General features: G+C 36.3%; 3 protein-coding genes across 5 annotated transcripts; 2 read left to right on the top strand and 1 right to left on the bottom strand.

Annotated features, from left to right (window-relative positions):
* The first annotated feature begins 1,806 nt into the window (after positions 1 to 1,806).
* LOC113282934 (putative RNA polymerase II subunit B1 CTD phosphatase RPAP2 homolog) lies at positions 1,807 to 5,961 on the top strand. Of its 2 annotated transcripts, none has more exons than XM_026532043.1 (3): positions 1,807 to 1,947; positions 2,136 to 4,461; positions 5,275 to 5,961. In XM_026532043.1, exon 2 carries the CDS (start codon positions 2,189 to 2,191, stop codon positions 4,025 to 4,027), a length of 1,839 nt encoding a protein of 612 aa, XP_026387828.1. In that variant the 5' UTR covers positions 1,807 to 1,947; positions 2,136 to 2,188; the 3' UTR covers positions 4,028 to 4,461; positions 5,275 to 5,961. The 2 variants fall into 2 exon arrangements, with proteins under 2 accessions (XP_026387828.1, XP_026387829.1); XM_026532044.1 differs by having other exon boundaries at positions 1,807 to 1,951.
* Positions 4,127 to 4,465, top strand: LOC113279709 (galacturonosyltransferase 8-like). The gene has a single exon (XM_026528379.1). It carries the CDS (start codon positions 4,127 to 4,129, stop codon positions 4,463 to 4,465), a length of 339 nt encoding a protein of 112 aa, XP_026384164.1.
* Positions 5,962 to 6,371: 410 nt separating the features above from the next.
* LOC113282935 (probable magnesium transporter NIPA1) lies at positions 6,372 to 9,863 on the bottom strand. Of its 2 annotated transcripts, none has more exons than XM_026532046.1 (9): positions 9,626 to 9,863; positions 9,298 to 9,452; positions 9,101 to 9,157; positions 8,386 to 8,476; positions 8,134 to 8,294; positions 7,787 to 7,914; positions 7,554 to 7,691; positions 7,312 to 7,404; positions 6,372 to 7,090 (listed from the first exon to the last, which is right to left on the bottom strand). In XM_026532046.1, the coding sequence occupies exons 2-9, from the start codon at positions 9,422 to 9,424 to the stop codon at positions 6,791 to 6,793; spliced, it is 1,095 nt and encodes a 364-aa protein (XP_026387831.1). In that variant the 5' UTR covers positions 9,425 to 9,452; positions 9,626 to 9,863; the 3' UTR covers positions 6,372 to 6,790. The 2 variants fall into 2 exon arrangements, with proteins under 2 accessions (XP_026387831.1, XP_026387830.1); XM_026532045.1 differs by having other exon boundaries at positions 9,298 to 9,466; positions 9,626 to 9,862.
* Between the last annotated feature and the right edge of the window lie 7,355 nt (positions 9,864 to 17,218).

Below are 17,218 nucleotides of genomic sequence, written 5' to 3'. Positions count from 1 at the left end.
TACTAGAATAAATGATGAAGATGATAAAGAAATTGAGTACTGATGATGTAGAAAATATAAAGTAGTGGTTATATGTTTTAAGTTTAAGTTGTTTTAATTTATGTCATGGAATATATGTTTAGTTTTAATTTTAAGTAGTAGCTTAATATGGCTTTTTCGACTTGATGTTAATGTTGTAGTTTCTCTACTTATTAATGGATAGTCTTTTTGTTTCTGGAATTGTCCTTTAAATTCTGTAATTTACGAAAAATATAAGACTTTTTGGCACTAGTCTGCCACAATATAAGGATATCAGACGGTACACGAGCAAAATTAATCATAACATCGTAACAAAGCGATTAACAAATTGATTACTCATGCAAAACAAGATTAAACATGGATTCAATAAGGCATAGAACAATACACTTGCTTTTCATCTATACACTTTCATAACACCCCTGATAACTTAATTATGTCACAATCAACTTAAAATTTTAGGGGAGTTATGTTTTCAGAATAAATACATTTAGTTGGTTTATGTTTGTAAAATACAAGAGTGTCCTGCACGTGTATACAGACATGCTTGGATCAGTGGTATTATTAGGTTTCTCTAGAGTCCGTATCAAAACTCCCTCATCTCTACTTCTCCGTTTACTCTGCATTTTTCTCTCAAAATTTCTTCTGTCTCTTCGCACGACCACCGTGAAATCTCCTCACTATCACCAGAGATGTAAAACAAACACATGTGTTTAACAAATAAAAAACAATCAAGTCATAAGTGTTGAGGGTTAATATATTAATTTATATTGAAGACCCAACAAATTCTTCTAGGCTCTTCCTAAAGTTATAAATCTTTTCATGGGTTCACAAAATTGCTAACACCTTTTTTTTGGATTTGATATTTTCTATTTGATTCTCATCGAAGTGAAGTTTGGTTAAAGTTTTATGTGAGATCCAACAATGTGAAATAAACAAAATTTATTATCATCTCCATCAAAATATAGTTAATTACTAATATGTCCTCCAATTTGTTTTTGCAAAGCACAAATGTTAAGGTTGATTAGGGGCAAAAAAAAATTGACGTACAAACCATCTTTGCCCTGTGTTATTACCATTTTGCCCTCAAATTATATTTCCACTTTCTATCTTATTGTGTAAAGATAAGGGCAAAATTGAGAAATACTTGCAGCTTCACTTTACTATAGGTAAAGGGAGTTGGCTTTATATAATAGAATAGACTTGAACGAACATGCAACTAACAATTTGGAACATTTGTGTGTGTTTAATTTGGGTTAGCATTGTAAAACTCTATCAGATAACTGAAAGTATTGGTAATTTTATCGATATTCGATAATCTTAACTAAACGGTATATGCTAGGATTTTGAAAATCACATCGAAAAATATCAACTAACGGAATTCTGGTAGAAGTTATTGGAACAATATCGACTGAGTCAGTCACCATTTCGATAATAAGTATCGTTGACAACCCTACCAGGTGTTTATAGATGCCGGAAAATATGACCTTTTTATTTTTAGCTGTTGAACATGTGGCTGTTATCATCGGAAATTGAGAAGGCGTGCCTCGTCTGAATTTACAACTGCCCATGCATCCAGGCCCGGCCGCCCGGACATGTGTTATAGTCTAAAAATGAAAATTGGCCCCCGTTAGAACCAAGGCTCCGAAAGAGATAAAATTAGGGGTTCCTTTCTCCTAATTTGCTGTAAATGTGGGTCTTTGTGAGGGCTAATTTAGTCTTTTAGATTGTCTTACATTCCTCCTCTCGGTATGTGGAGTCTGGAGTGTAGACTCTGGGTTTAATCGACTCATTCGTTCTTTCTTTCTCTCTTCTACTTGACACTCTCTATTTGAAACACCCCCAAATTCTAAACCCTAGCTAAAGAAGCTAATTAAGTCGGTGTAATCTCCATCCTTGACACTTTTCCGCTTATTATTCTTCTTTTATCAGGCATGTACGATATCCCACTTCTCATGTTCGTGATTGGTGTATGTAATTTGTTTTAAACTTCAATTTAGGGTGTTCAACATCATTCGTTCACTGCTAGATTCTTGATTTATTATTTCTCATGTGTACAAACTTAATATGATAAGTATTATTCAGTAACAGTTGATTTTTTTTATTTTTTTTTGGTCTAGGTTTGAATTGGATACAAGTTCATTTGGAGTTTGTTTTTTTTCTTCTTTCTATAATGGCCAAAGCTGAATTAGCATTTACAAATGATGCTGTGCACACGCTACAACTTGCACTTCTTGGGGGTATACAAGATGATCACAAGCTGTTTGCAGCTGGGTCTTTGATTTCTAAAAGGGATTATGAAGATGTGGTGACTGAAAGGTCGATTTCTAATCTATGCGGTTATCCTCTTTGTAACAATTCCTTGCCATTAGAGCGGCCTAGGAAAGGACGGTATCGTATTTCTTTGAAAGACCATAAGGTTTATGACCTTCAAGAGACTTACATGTATTGTTCTTCTCAGTGTGTTGTTAATAGTTTAGCATTTGGGGGTAGTTTGCAAGATGATAGATGCCCAGTGGTGAATTCATCAAAGGTTAATGAGGTTCTCAAGTTGTTTGAGGATTTGAGTTTGGAAGAAGAGGATTTGGGGAAGAAGAAGGGTGATTTGGGATTGTCTGAGTTAAGGATTCTGGAAAAAATGGATGCCAAGGTTGGGGAAGGGGATTGGATTAGTGGTCCTTCAGATGCAATTGAAGGGTATGTTCCCAAAAGTGACTCATTTGCAGGAAAAGGGAAAGGGCTGAAGGCTAAAATTGCTGCTCCAGAGAAAGTGAAAGGCAAGGCAGTGAATGAGATGGAATTTATGAGTAGTGTCATCATGGGGGGTCAATTTGGCATTCCTCAACAGTCTAAACGGAGTTCGAAAACAATGTCAGAGGAGTACAATTCAATCGTCAAAAGTCAGGTTGAAATTCCTGAAGCATCTTACTCTGCATCCAAATGTGGTTCAGATATAAATGTTACTGATTTGGAAGAAGAGCTGTGCGCTGGAATAGATGCTTTGTTACAAGAAACCACATTGAAATCCTCCTTGAAGTCTTCAGGTTCAAACAAATTGACCCACAGTGTTAGATGGGCTGATGAAAAAGAAACTGATAATGGTAATGAGAGCCATGGAAATCTTTGTCATGTTCAAGAGATGGGTGACTCACAAGGTAGTGCTGAAAGCTCAGGTAGTCAGATTGGGGAGGATATGGACAGTTCCATACGTTTAGCATCAGCAGAGGCATGTGCAAATGCTTTGAAACAAGCAGCTGAGGTTGTGGGCTGTGGTGAATCTGATGCCAGTCATGCTGTATCTGAAGCTGGGATCATTATATTGCCACAACACATGAATGGAGGAGGCGCCGAGATGGTTGTGAATGCCCTTGAGCCAGAATCAGCGCCTCTAAAATGGCCAACAAAGCCTGGTGTTTTCAATTTTGAGGTGTTTGATTCTGAAAATTCATGGTTTGAACCGCCACCTGAGGGCTTTAGCTTAAGTTTATCGCCATTTGCGACGATGTATGTGGCAGTTTTTGGATGGGTAACGTCTTCTTCTCTGGCTTATATATATGGGCGCGAAGAGGATTCGCAAGAAGAGTTTTTATCTGTTAATGGGAGATCATATCCTTACAAAATTGTCTTGAGTGATGGGCGTTCTTCTGAAATTAAGCAAACTCTGTCTGGTTGTCTTGCCCGAGCATTGCCAGGACTTGTTATGGATTTAAGGGTGCCAACTCCAGTATCTTTCTTGGAGCAAGGAATGTCCCGCTTGATAGAGACTATGTCGTTCATCGATGCGCTTCCATCGTTCAGAATGAAACAGTGGCATGTGATTGTTCTTTTATTTATGGATGCTCTCTCGGTGTGTCAAATTCCAGGACTCTCAGCACATATGACAGGCACGAGGATGTTAACTCACAAGGTTCTGGATGGTGCCCAGATAAGCAGCGAAGAATACGAGCTTTTGAAGGATCATATTATTCCACTTGGTAGGCTACCCCAATTCTCTACACAGAGTGGAGGTTGAAACAATTAGATTGAGTTTTTTTAGCACTTGTGAGTTTTTGAAGGATACATTCAGAAATTCCAAAGAATCTTCTTTTGATAGAAATTTTAAGATTCAGAAATGTATTTGTCAATGTTGCATCATGTGAGGTTTTACTTGCCAGAAATGTATCCAAAGTTGCGTAGAATTCTCTTCTTGGATGATGATATTGTTGTTCAGAGGGATTTAACTGGGCTGTGGGATATAGATATGGATGGGAAAGTGAATGATGCAGTAGAGCCATGTTTCGGGTCGTTTCATCATTATGTGCAGTATATGAATTTCTCTCATCCTTCGATTAAGGAGAGTTTTAGTCCAGAGGCTTGTGCACGGGCTTATGGGATGAATTTCTTTGACCTTGATGCTTGGAGGAAGGAGAAGTGTACTGAACACAGTACCACTGCTGGCAGACTCTGGTAAGGCTTTGTTCTCTGAACTTTGAAGCATTATAACTGTTTTTCAGTCAAATTTTTTTCTCTTACTTTGATCCTTCTCGTATAGGATATCATCAAACATTTGTTAGAATCAATGTAGGTGTCTAGGCAATATCCAATGTTTTGTTCCAGCCTTTTGGTGGCCATATAAAAACATGAGAATCAGTTTGGATCAATTATTACCTCCGTAAATTTTAGAGATTCAGATGTATTAACCCAAGGAGCCAACAAGTAAAACTGTTCAACGTTGTGTGTCCCTAAGTCTAAATCACATGATGAGGTAGGACCTAGTAATAAATCTCTTGCTTCGTGTCACTAGACAAGATTTCAGGTTCCAACTGTGCAGACCGTATCTGGAAATGCAAACAATACCAAATAGAAAACAATCCTAACGAAGCAGAATATGCCCCTGCATCAATTTGACTTTGAAGAACTTGCCACCATTTGTTAGGGATTTGTTTTTGTTACTGGTAGGGCCAAAATTACTGCATTTGATGACTTGCCTGCTGTCTTTTTGTCGTTAACTTGAGTGACACTTGAAACCAATACTAGCAACATTGGTAATTAGTTTATCACAGTCGAGAAAACTTGGAAGAGGTTTATGCTTGCATACATGCATATGTTAACTAAATTTATTTGCATACAATGAAAGAAATAAATACTGATAAATGATTTGACTCTAAAGCATTCCACAAGCTTTTGAAATGATAAATTTGGAAAGATGATTTATCAATATTTTACAACGGTATATGGATATCTAGTTATATAACCAATCATGCAAATTACATTTTGCAGAAAGAAAATCCAACCTTTTGGAAATTGGGAACTTTACCTCCTGGCTTGATTACATGTTACTCCACAACGAAGCCGCCGGACAAATCTTTGCCTGTTCTTGGGCTTGGTTATAATCCAAGCATATGCATGGACGAGATTTGAAATGCTGCTGTTGTTCACTTCAATGGAAACATGAAACCATGGCTAGATAATGCAATCCCACAGTTCTGGCCACTTTGGACAAAGTACGTCGACTACGAAACGGAATTCGTCCAACAATGCAATTTTGGCCTTCAGAGTAGGGATTGTTTATAAGTTGGAGCCTCTATTTTGACTACCAGAAAAGCACTAGCGTGGACAGCCATCTTATAGACTAGGCCAGCATGGCTATATAAAAAGTGTCTTTGTGTCACAATTTCGCGGAATATGGTTGCAGTAATTGGTTAAGTTACCAGACTTCTGCATGTCGCTGGCAGTTGGTTGGTTACCTGTGTGGGGTGCAATTACTTCACCAAGAGTTGGGAGAAAGGATGTCCATTCTTTTTAAGTTTAGGAGTTCTACATTTCAGGAGAGCGAAACGAACAACAGGAATTTGTAGTTTTACTTACAGTTTGTTTTTCTTCACTATATAGGTAGTGCTCTTACATGGTACTATCTAGCTGTTATTGAAAGCCGATTGTAATATTAAAATTATCCATTGATCAACATCCCACAGCTTTCCCCAGGCTGGTGATTAGAAGTTTAGAAAGCAATAAGCACACCCATTAGTGTAGAGTAGTTGGGTCCCTGCACCATTTCTGATAAGCTGTTTCCATGTGCATGTTCTCTAGAGTAGAATGTACTATTATTGAGAAGAGGTGGGTTATATGTGTGGGTTGTTTCATATTCTACAGCTGCAATTTCAGATGTTTGAAGTTCCATGGGAGAATAAGTTGGAAAAAAAGAATTATTTTTCAATCAACTTAGAAGCCACGGTGTTCTTGCGCACTGGTTAGCTGGTCTTCATAGCATTACTCTACTCAAACATTATATTCATTTGACATGTATGAAAAAGAAGATATCACAGTGGAAATGTAAACCCTGAATGTATAATAACTAGTATATTTTAGAATAATAATTCCACACCCAAGAGAAAATGAAGTCATATTCACAGGCTAAAAAAATATATATTCCTCAGACAAAACCTAACATTTAAGTATGGTGATTATTTTTTGAGTTATAAAAAGCAGAACACAACCCCAAGTTATATTCAATTAGCATCAAAAAAAGGTGTGCATTCTCTTCTTTTCTTTTACTTTTGCCCTGTTCTTCGTAAAATTTCAGACATTGTAAGTACAGATTCTTCATACTTTCAAAACCTTGAATTAGCCGGGTTAACTGTGGAGATTTGGAGTCCAAGTAGCTTCCACCTTCTTTGAATAATGCCCTACATTTCCTAATGATTGTGTCTTTGGTGACACTGGACTGGTCGAAGCTGGAGACATAGTTCAAAAGATTGAAATTGAGAGCTACAAAAGTATGATATCCACCCACTGCTTATACGGAGTTATTTGCTGAATGTGTGTACATAGTTGGTTCAGGGGATGAACGTTGATTTGTGAAGATAGGTGGTTCTGTGGATGATCCTTGGCTTTTGAAGATAACTGGCTCAGTAGACGAGCCTTGTCTTGTGAAGACCGCTGGTTCTATGGATGCCATCTCGTTTGTGAAGATAGTATGTTCAGTGGCCTTGTCACCCATATCTTTTGTTTTGTGGAGAAGAAAAGTTCCCGATAAAATTGTTACGAATCCACACAATTCAGTTACAATCTGTGATGCATTTTGTGTATCCCAATCCTGGATTATTAACATTAACAAAAGATTGTTACGCAAGAATAAGGATTATGCTCTCACGTTTAGTGTAACCCACAAGGCAGAATGGTATGCCTATAATTTTCTCTAAGTTTAGGAATTAATCAGTTTGTAAATCGAGCCCAACTAGAATTAACTTCCTAATAACATAGGTTAGAAGCAAAAATTTGTGCAGAAAGTACAACTTGCTTGATTAGAAGGATCACCTTGAACATTATAATGCTGGCTATGATGGTGAACGTAGTGAACATAACATAATAGACCGGAGATATGACAGCAGTGTTGAATGTATCTAATGCCTGCAAACATAATCATAGCAATGGATTACATACATACTGTTGGGAAAATTTAACAGAATTCTGAATTTATTGCACACGAACTTTGTGTTTCCCAGATATCAGAGTACGTGAACTGAAAGGTGTGTGCTTTACAGAGTGAACTGAGTTACCTTGTTCAAATAATTCAACTGCAAGAGGCAGGACACAACCACCACCACAGTGAAAAACCATGTTTGGAAGTATACAAACTGATTCGATCCTGAAAATGTTAGCTTCAAAGCAATTCCCAGTGCTTTAACGCTCATAACCTGCACATAGATGAGCCAAAAAAAGAACGCTGAAATATGAGAGCTGAGTGGATGGACAAATAGATAATAGGAAATTGAGCAAGATTCAAGCTTACCGTTATTGAACCCATTAGTGAGCAAATTCCAATGTACACCATAATATTCTTTTCACCATATTTTGGTACAAAAAGGAAAATGAGGACACAAACCACTATCACTACAATGCAAGCGTAAACAAGAAAACCTGTAACGGCAACGAGTTCATATCAGTTTCATCTACTTAGCATAGAATTAAAATGGGAATATGTATTAAAAAAAAAGGAATAAAAGCCACTATATAGTCTAAGTACCATGACAATAAGAGCGAACGTATATCTAGAGATCCAATAATGATAATTCAGTAACGTATATCTAGAGATGTTGGTTCTACAAAGATATCTGAAGTCTCAGTAAATTCAGTCACCTGGCTCAGTAGCGAGGTGCCACACTTCCTTCACTGACTGCATCGCCTTTTCTTGTGGAGCATGGAGAACAATGCTGGTTGACCCCACCACACAAAGAACACATCCAAGCACGCCAAAAATGTGGAGTTTCTCCTCCAAGATAAAATGAGCTAGTACTGCACTGCACGAAAGAAATTTTAAGGGGGGGCTTGACCAGAGAACCAGCACAATAACTAAATTTGGAGCTTAATTGTACTCCTCCTGTGTCATACCTGACAATAATACTAAGAGCTCCCAAGGGAGTCACGAGAATTGCTGGAGCAAATGCATACGCCGCAAAATTAGCTATTTCACCAACAATCACTAGCAACATAAAATAAAATAGAAGTCAGTGATATAGAACGAGAGAGTTCAATGAAATGGGAACAATCAAAAACATATTGTTGAGCATTAGACCATAAAAATTTGTAGTTCTTGTGGACTTGATTTGATTCATTCGTCCATATTTAACTATGAGTAAAATAACAAGGACAATATAAACCGATACAGAATAGAATGCAGCAACTCTTGAGTTGTTAGTGATGCTTTGTGCTTTCTTTACAGGAATGCCTGTCCCATAAAATTCACATTTTTCATTCTGACACCTCGGTATAATTATCATTCTAAGAACTTCAATTAGACCCGAACAATGAAGTAACTCAGGGCATCCAAAGTACAAAATCAACAGCTCAAATAAACGACATTCAAGTGGAAAGTACAACTCCTGCTAGCAATGTAATTCAAGTGGAAAGTACACAATCAACAGCTCAAATACTCGACTAAGACCTCACCTAGACTTCCATATTCTTCCAAATAACGAGAGTTTATATCATGTAATTCGATTTGACTTTCCGCAAACTATCAAAAACAAGCAATGTACTAACTACAAGACAATAAAAAATTCAAAACCTGAAAGGGAATCCATCAATAATAGATAGGTAGACTTACTGGTCACCATTCCAATCCACCACATTGGTTCTAATAAATACGAATGTCCCCCAGCACCTGAGAAAACCCGAAATTCGTTATATTTGTAACATGTTGCAGAAAAAAATTATGGAGATTAAAATAAACCCTGGTTCCAACCTGTGTACCCTAAGACTAGAACACGCCAAAAGAACAAGGAATTGAAGGAAAAGACAAACCTGCTCTAACTCCATTAACCCCAGCTTTTTTTAACCCTTTTTTCTTCACTATAAAGCTGGAACCAATAAAAACACTCGACGATAACGCCAATACAAGGCCATGAACGTTATCCGAAGAAATCCCCATTTGTAAAAGAAGAGATTGATTCTATAATCTACAAACCAATTCCTACAATCAAATTTGTTTTTTAAAAAAAAAAATCAATCCTTTCATAAATGAAAGATATAATAGCTGATCAAATATGGATGTTTTATTGATTCTGAAGGTGGGTTTTGATGAATGAATCCAAAGATTGAAAAAAAGAAAAAAGAAAAAAGAAAAAGTTACCTTCTTTTTTATGCTGCTGCCCTGAGTAGGAAAGTATCTACAAACCCATCACCCCCATGAAGATGATGGGTGCTTGATGATGAAGATGGTGGTGGTGGTGATGTTGATGGTTTGTGATCATAACTTCATGGCAGCACCTCTGTAATTGGGGAAAAACAAGGGCTTTTTTTGTTTGGCTTAGGAGGAGAAAAAAAATTCACAGAGGAGAGAGAGCCGGTATTTCCGTTACTTAGCGAATTTAGCTTAGAAGAGAGAGAATAAAATAAAATAAACACCACTCACTTTTTAAGATGTTCTTCCGGATCCCGCGTTGTTGGCTGCCTCATTTCTCATTCTCCATTTTAACCTTCATCATTCTATCTATTGACGAAGTCATGAAGATGCACCCGTTACCCGACCCATAATAGTACAACATTTTGGTTGTAGTATAATAGCCTGTTTGCATATCACATCATAAATAGCTTTTCGAGTTTTAGAAGTCGAAAAGTCAGTAGTCATTTTGGTTGTCAAATTTTAAAATGATTTCTAGAAATCGAAAAGTTAGTTTTTTGTGAAACAAAATAGTTTTGTTTCTGACTTCGACTTTTGAAGAAGCAGAAGTCATAAGCAAATTTGTATCCAAACGCGCTATTAGAGCGTCACAGGATGCTTGGATACTAGAAGCAGAAGTCAGAAATAATAGATTTGACAGCTTTACCAAAAAGTGGAATTTTTTTCCTAGAGGTGATTATAAAATTGACTTTCTATTTTTCAACTTAATTTAATCGAAAAGTAATTTGTTAAGGTGTATCCAAACACCTTTTTAGTAAGTGGAAGCTGCTTCTTCAGAAATAGTAATCGAAAGCAAAGGATTTTCATATGCGCATTCAGAAATTACTCTTTGATTTATGCGAGTCGAAAAATCAGATGACTTATGCGAGTCGAAAAGCCATAAGTTAATTTGGATACACAAATTCAGAATGACTTCTAAAAGAAAAATAATAATAACTTTTTGCAGATAATTTTTTTTTTCTTTCTTATTTCCCTGGCTGATTTATGCTTCTGATATCTAAACATGTTAACTAAACAAAAAAATCTAAAAAAATAAAAATGTAGCAAGCATATCACAAAGGTCTTCCACTCTGCCCCTGTTTGGAATTATGCAACAAGTATGCATGGGCCAAAACTGGAAACGGATCAAGAGTCCGAGAAGGGTAGTTTAGGAATTACGAGTGAGATGTTGATGTACGTTTTGGTGGCATTTGCGAAATAATAAAAAATATGTGAGGTCAGATAGGAGGAGACTGGGATTAAGGGCTCATTTATAATAACAAAACGGAGGTGTGGAAATTAAAATTCTTGGTTGTTATGAGCTGGTATAGATTATAGGTGGAGTCATATACGTGAAACGCTGTTAAAGGGGATTCTGATATGCTACTTCATGAAGTTTCCTTTTTATATTGCCTCGTATCAGGTTTTTTTTTGTCTTACTAGGTGATGTGTGATTCTATCATTCATGAAGGCAAACAACGACAACACTTTATGGTAAAAAGAGCAAAGAGCCTATGTTTGATGCTGCAGCATCAAATTTAATAAGGGAGGAATAAATTTAGAAGTACTCTAGTAGTATATACTCTCTTGTCATCTACCTAGTCAGCCAGCTAAGTGCACTTTTCCATTTTGATTTCCTTTTGGTGTTTTTAGGAAGAATAAGACTGTTGCCGAACTTTGGGTTGTTTCTATTTTGTTTTCTTTTATTTTTTAACAATAGGATCCATCCATGGTTCAACGTATCCGTATCATATACGGTGATGCTGCGTGATACCGGTCGCGATTGCTCGACTCCCAATTTATTAGCCATATCTTTGACAGTGGGTAAGGCCTTCGCAAATCCATTTACCATGTACTTTTGAAAATATTTAACAAGTCCTTTCACTTGATGCACAGCTCCGTTGATAAGCATATCTTTAAATTGCAATGATTTACTAACTAAATTTACAACATTCAATAAATCATACTAAATCACCATGCCTAATAGAAACTCGAAATTCCCAACGCTATGTTTTATTAAATTTTTTGTTGAGGAAACTTGGTCTTTTTTGATTAGTTTTATCAATCAATCTGTTATCCGAACAGAAGGTTAACAGTGGGGCTGGTTAGGTTTTGTTTGAAAAAAATTTGGGGATTTTTAAGATTTTCTCCACCACCAGATCGACTGCTTGGAGGAGGAAATAAGAATAGAAAGAAGACGTGACATAATTTACATAAGAGGGAGTTAAATAAGCTACAACTGTGCTTAATTTATGTGCTTGAAAAAAGGCCTTGGCCTGAGATGGGTCATCAGGCCCGGCTCTGCCTAACTCTTTAAGTGGTTACTTCTCTCTCTCTTCACCCGAGTTCGTCATGAGAGTATTCGCTATTCTCCCTTTTGTCGAGTCGATTTTCGGTTTCTTCACCGAGGACGAGTAATTGCGAGTAACTCATACCAAAACAAGTTAACGAGTCGAACATGGGTGTGTATCGGTAGATTATTCAATATTGAAATGTTTATATTATGATTTTCGTTATGTATAAATCATGTTACTAACAATATATCTAACCAGAAATACTTTATGTAAATCTAGCCGAGTTCCTTAACCGAATTCCTTGTTCCACAATCGAACTTTTTGTAATACTTTGTCTTTAGCATATTAAAATATTAAATTAAGCTTTATGTACAACCGATAAGTTAAATAAAGCTGACCGGACAATATACCAGAAAAATATTGCAATCCAATCCAATTATTACATAGACCTGAGTAAAGAAAAACCAACCCGGTTTGGATTTTGAAAATAATTATAATGAACTCCAATTCAAGATAATGGGAAAAATTATGCAAACTGAAAGGAGAGGTAACTAGTACACCATTGATTTTTTTCATTCGGGAACCTATATGAACAATCTTTGTTCAATTTATATGTTCGGTTACAAAAATATATGTAAGATTGTTTTAAACAAGGTAAATCTAGTATATACTCGAACTGCTCACGAGTCGAATTCCAACAAGAGCAAGTCTTGTAATCTATATTTCAAATTACGAATTTAACAAGAATTAGTCTCGTACGTTCTTTACAACCGAGTTAATAATATCCAAGTTTAAATATTTACAACATGTGATACTTCAATTATAAAGATAAAACAATGTAATGCAAAAAGGAAATAACACAGACACCAGAGATTTTTGCTAACGAGGAAACTACAATCTTGTAGAAAAATCATGGGGTAGGGCTGCACAACGGGTAGGGTGGGTAGGATATGGCCTATTTCTCCACCCTACCCGCTAAATGGAGGGTAAGAAATTTTTTACCCGCCACCCTACCCGTCATTAAACGGGTATGACCGTACCCGACCCATTATTTGGCGGGTCGGGTAGGATAGGGTAGCGGGTATAATCGTTTTTTTTTCCCTTCTATGTTCTGGTTCCTACTTTCTACTATGTTCTGGACTTTGTGGTTCATAGTTACTACCTTGACTGTGTATACAAAAAGTGTTTCCCAAAAAGCAAAATAGAAAAAGAATAATCTTGCAACAGCCTATCTAAATATGTACCCAATGGTACTGCCAATCTAACTAGGGAAAAATGAACAGAAAAAAACATCCTGCCAGGCACAAATCCATTTGTAGTCTCAAGAAACAAGAGTTCCATTCTTTTCAAAATCGACGATGAAACCCAGCATAATTTCATGTTCTTAACGTAACCTTGTTCTTCATATAGCAGTATCATCACCAAAAGCTCTTCATATGACCTTCTTCTTCAAACATCATCTACGAGGATGGAATACATACTAAGATCACCAAATAAATCTGCATAACAACAGTTGAAACATGAGTGGTTAAGGCTACGTATTCATAGTTAAGAGAGATTCTAATTTTTTGCATTGTATACATTGCAGCTTATCCAAAGACCATCAACAACAAGAGGCTGAAGCAAGGGAAGCATGAAACACAATGTGGAAATGATTAATTGTACAAATTGCAAAAAAAAAATTGAGACAGTAATTTTGACAAGGTAGGTAGACCTGAAAACTTCTCAAGGAGGTACATGAACTGCAGACTAATGTTTACCAATGTTCTATTTGAAATTATACTATGTGCCTGGTGCCTGCTGTACACTAAACTAGCATAGGGGGAAAATTTTAACTAAATGTATGGGGTAAAGCCCCTGTGACAATTCATTAAAATCCAGAAAAACAACTATTCATTAGATGTATAAAATGAAACCCTTCTGGTGTAAGTTCGCACCCGCGTGCTTCAAGAAGGGTCAAGGACTGTGCACACCCTAGAAAGCCAATACCTGTTATATTGCTACAGTGATCAATATTAGGCGAACTCAGTTCATAACAACATTCCAAGTAAACCCATTTGAGTTTTTAATCTGATTTACAATGTGAAACAGATGGTTTGAATGGATGAATTGAGCAGTTGAGAAAAAATGTACGAGTCTACTTGATGCATATGTATCATTGATAAACCCTGAAACTACCATTTTACAATTAATATGATTGAATGCACTCAAATTCATACATTTATTCATGCAATATACTAACAACAAGTTCCATACCTGACTCTAAGACGTCATCCTCCTTCTCTTCAGCTCCTAGTGTAGATGGATCCATATCAATCGGCGTCCTCAACCAGTTCTGTAGGAGAATCAATGCTTCCACAGTTCGGGGTCTTAAAGAACTACGGAAATGACCAAGTATTCGCTTTCCAGTACTGAAAGCAGATTCACTTGCAACTGAAGAGACGGGAATAGCAAGTATGTCTCTTGCTATAAGTGACAGAATATCAAACCTTGCAGCATTGCTTTTCCACCAAGTCAATATATCAAACTTTGAACCTTCTTTCTTGTCTTTTGTTGGTGAGTAAATCTGCTCCGATAAGTATCTTTCCACCTCTGATTTGTCAAAATCCTCCATTGTAGACAACTGGGTTTTACGTTCTTCTCTATGGGCCTTATATCTTCTTTTTCTATGGGCCTTATATCTTCTCTTAGCAATCTGTATGGACTAACTCCGATATACTTTCGAGAGAATCAACTAGACAATCAGACTCAAACTTAACAGAAAGTATACCAAAGAGTTATATCTCAATTTCTCAACTCAATCTGCAATAAAAAAAATAAGGATTTGCGATGCTGATTGAATATAAGAGAAATAACTTAAACGGTACCAAAGACCAATATTCAAGGATCAATAGATTTCAATCAACAACCAAAGGTTGGATTTGCCAATTGATTGATTCAACGCACAACCTGTGATATTTTAATTATATAACAAAATATAATGCATAAAAGAAATAACACAGATAGCAGAAGTTTTGTTAACAAGGAAACCGCAAATGCAGAAAAACCTCGGGACCTAGTCCACATTTGAACACCACACTGTATTAAGCCGCTACACACACTAGCCTACTACAAAGCTAACTTCGGTATGGAATGTAGTTGAACCCTAATCAATCTCACACTAATAGAAGGTACAGTCGTGTTCCTTAGGTCTCTGGTCCCAGCAGGATACTACGCACTTGATTCTCTTAGCCGATCTCACCCACAACTAAGAGTTGCTACGACCCAAAGTCGAAACTTGAAAAACAAATCTGTCTCACACAGAAAAGTCTATAGGAATAGATAAATATGTCTCCTACAGAAATACCTACGAGTTTTTGTTCCGTATTTTGATAAATCAAGGTGAACAAGAACCAATTGATATACAAGACTTATATTCTCGAAGAAAAGCCTACAAATATCAATCACCTCACAATAATCTTAATCGACTAGCGAAACAAGATATTGTGGAATTACAAACGATGAGACGAAGATGTTTGTGACTACTTTTCCATCTTGCCTGTCGGAGATATAAATCGCAAGCCAATCTTACGATTGTAATCAATCACAATAGAAACAACAAGATCAGATCACGCAACTACAGAGAAAATAGTTGGATCTGGCTTCACAATCCCAGTGAAGTCTTTAAGTCGTTAACCTACAGGGTTTCGTGAAAAACCTAAGGTTAAAGGAGAATCGACTCTAGATTATACAACTAGTATCACACAGAGGTGTGGGGATTAGGTTTCCTTGTTTCTAGAGTTCTCCTTTATATAGATTTAAAATCAGGGTTTGCAATCTTAGTTACCTTGGTAACAAAGCATTCAATATTCACCGTTAAATGAAAACCTGATTAGATTCAAGCTAATATCTTTCAACTGTTAGATCTAACTTAGCTTGTTACACACAAATGAAATGTGACTTCATTTAGGTTTGAGTAATCGTACCTAAATGTGTACACTTAGTTTGTTCAACAATAGTTAACCAATGGTTAGACATATGAGCACTTTCATATCAACCTTATTCATCTACACCATAACTAGTTCAAATGACTCAAATGAACTAGTTAGAGAGTTGGTCAATTGGTTAGATCTTATAGAAATATACAATACATAATCGAAACAATATCAGTTTGATTTACTCGAACCAATTCATGGATATTATAGCCACGGTTTGCAAAGATTGCATTCCTTATTATATAAATGTTTTAGTATGAACCAACCAATTTTAGAAAGTAACCTAATTAAGTATGCAAACGGGTACGCGTACTTAAGTAACCGGATTGAGTTTTTTTTCACTTTTAAACTCCAGCATAAATCCACAGACGTGAACCTTCCTCCAGTATGCGTACGGGTACGCATACTTACCCGGATTTCTAACAACCGCCAGTACGCGTACGGGTATGCATACTTTGGGTTCCCGGTTTTGGACTTTTACACAAATGTGAGAACACACTATGTATATATCCGAACATGGGTTATTTGTTTCTAAATTCTCATTTCAATCATTGAAACTTTCTTAGAGGATGTTAAAATAATTGTTATTCACGAACTATTTTCATCAAAGCGATTTTCAAGTTATTGAAATAATCAGGATGATTTTCGTCACAAGTAAAGATGAACTTGGCTAAAGCGAAAGCTTACCAACACATATTTTGAAGTCTATATAGCAATACAACTTTTGTCTCAAATAGGAGATAGAGTAGATAGACTTTTGAGTGATAGATAAGTTCAAGTATCCATATACCTTTTGTTGATGAAGTTCCACAAGTTCCCTTGAGTAGTTCTTTGTCTTCATTCGATGAACGCCGTGGAGTCTAAGGCTCAACTACACTTACTATCCTAACCCGAAACTTAGATATAAGCAGATTAGAAATCAAGACTTATAGTTTTGGAAACTAGACTTGACAAACAAGCTTGAGATAGCAACGCTTGCGAGTTCGACCGAGAAATGATCTAACAATATCCCTCTTTGTCAATTTTAGTGCCAAAACTATCAATACATATGGAATAAAAAATAAATAAACTTTGTAGCTTCTCATCCAAATGCTTGATCTCCTTGGTTCTTCAACATTACTCGAAATCTTAGTCACTTCCAAGTACTCCAATGATTCTAAAGTTATTCAATTTAGCATCATCGTTGTTGAAGATCCGTAGCTATAAAAATGAGAAAACAATAGCTCTCAATCATTATTATACACTGTCATAGTATTATTACATAGCATCAAAGTTCAATTGTATTACAACTTTGG

The sequence above is a fragment of the Papaver somniferum genome, chromosome 5, assembly GCF_003573695.1.
Source record: "Papaver somniferum cultivar HN1 chromosome 5, ASM357369v1, whole genome shotgun sequence".
Classification (NCBI taxonomy): domain Eukaryota; kingdom Viridiplantae; phylum Streptophyta; class Magnoliopsida; order Ranunculales; family Papaveraceae; genus Papaver; species Papaver somniferum.
This window is presented reverse-complemented; position numbering and strand designations above follow the sequence as displayed.

What these genes read in the sequence shown, in the direction of transcription:
- LOC113282934 (XM_026532043.1), top strand. Translation starts at nt 2,189, where the DNA reads ATGGCCAAAGCTGAATTAGCATTTACAAATGATGCTGTGCACACGCTA.
- LOC113279709 (XM_026528379.1), top strand. Translation starts at nt 4,127, where the DNA reads ATGTATTTGTCAATGTTGCATCATGTGAGGTTTTACTTGCCAGAAATG.
- LOC113282935 (XM_026532046.1), bottom strand. Translation starts at nt 9,424, where the DNA reads ATGGGGATTTCTTCGGATAACGTTCATGGCCTTGTATTGGCGTTATCG. An exon ending in GGTTAATGGAGTTAGAGCAG is followed by an intron (nt 9,158 to 9,297) that starts GTTTGTCTTTTC and finishes GGGTTTTCTCAG; the next exon opens with GTGCTGGGGGACATTCGTAT. An exon ending in GTGGATTGGAATGGTGACCA is followed by an intron (nt 8,477 to 9,100) that starts GTAAGTCTACCT and finishes TTATGTTGCTAG; the next exon opens with TGATTGTTGGTGAAATAGCT.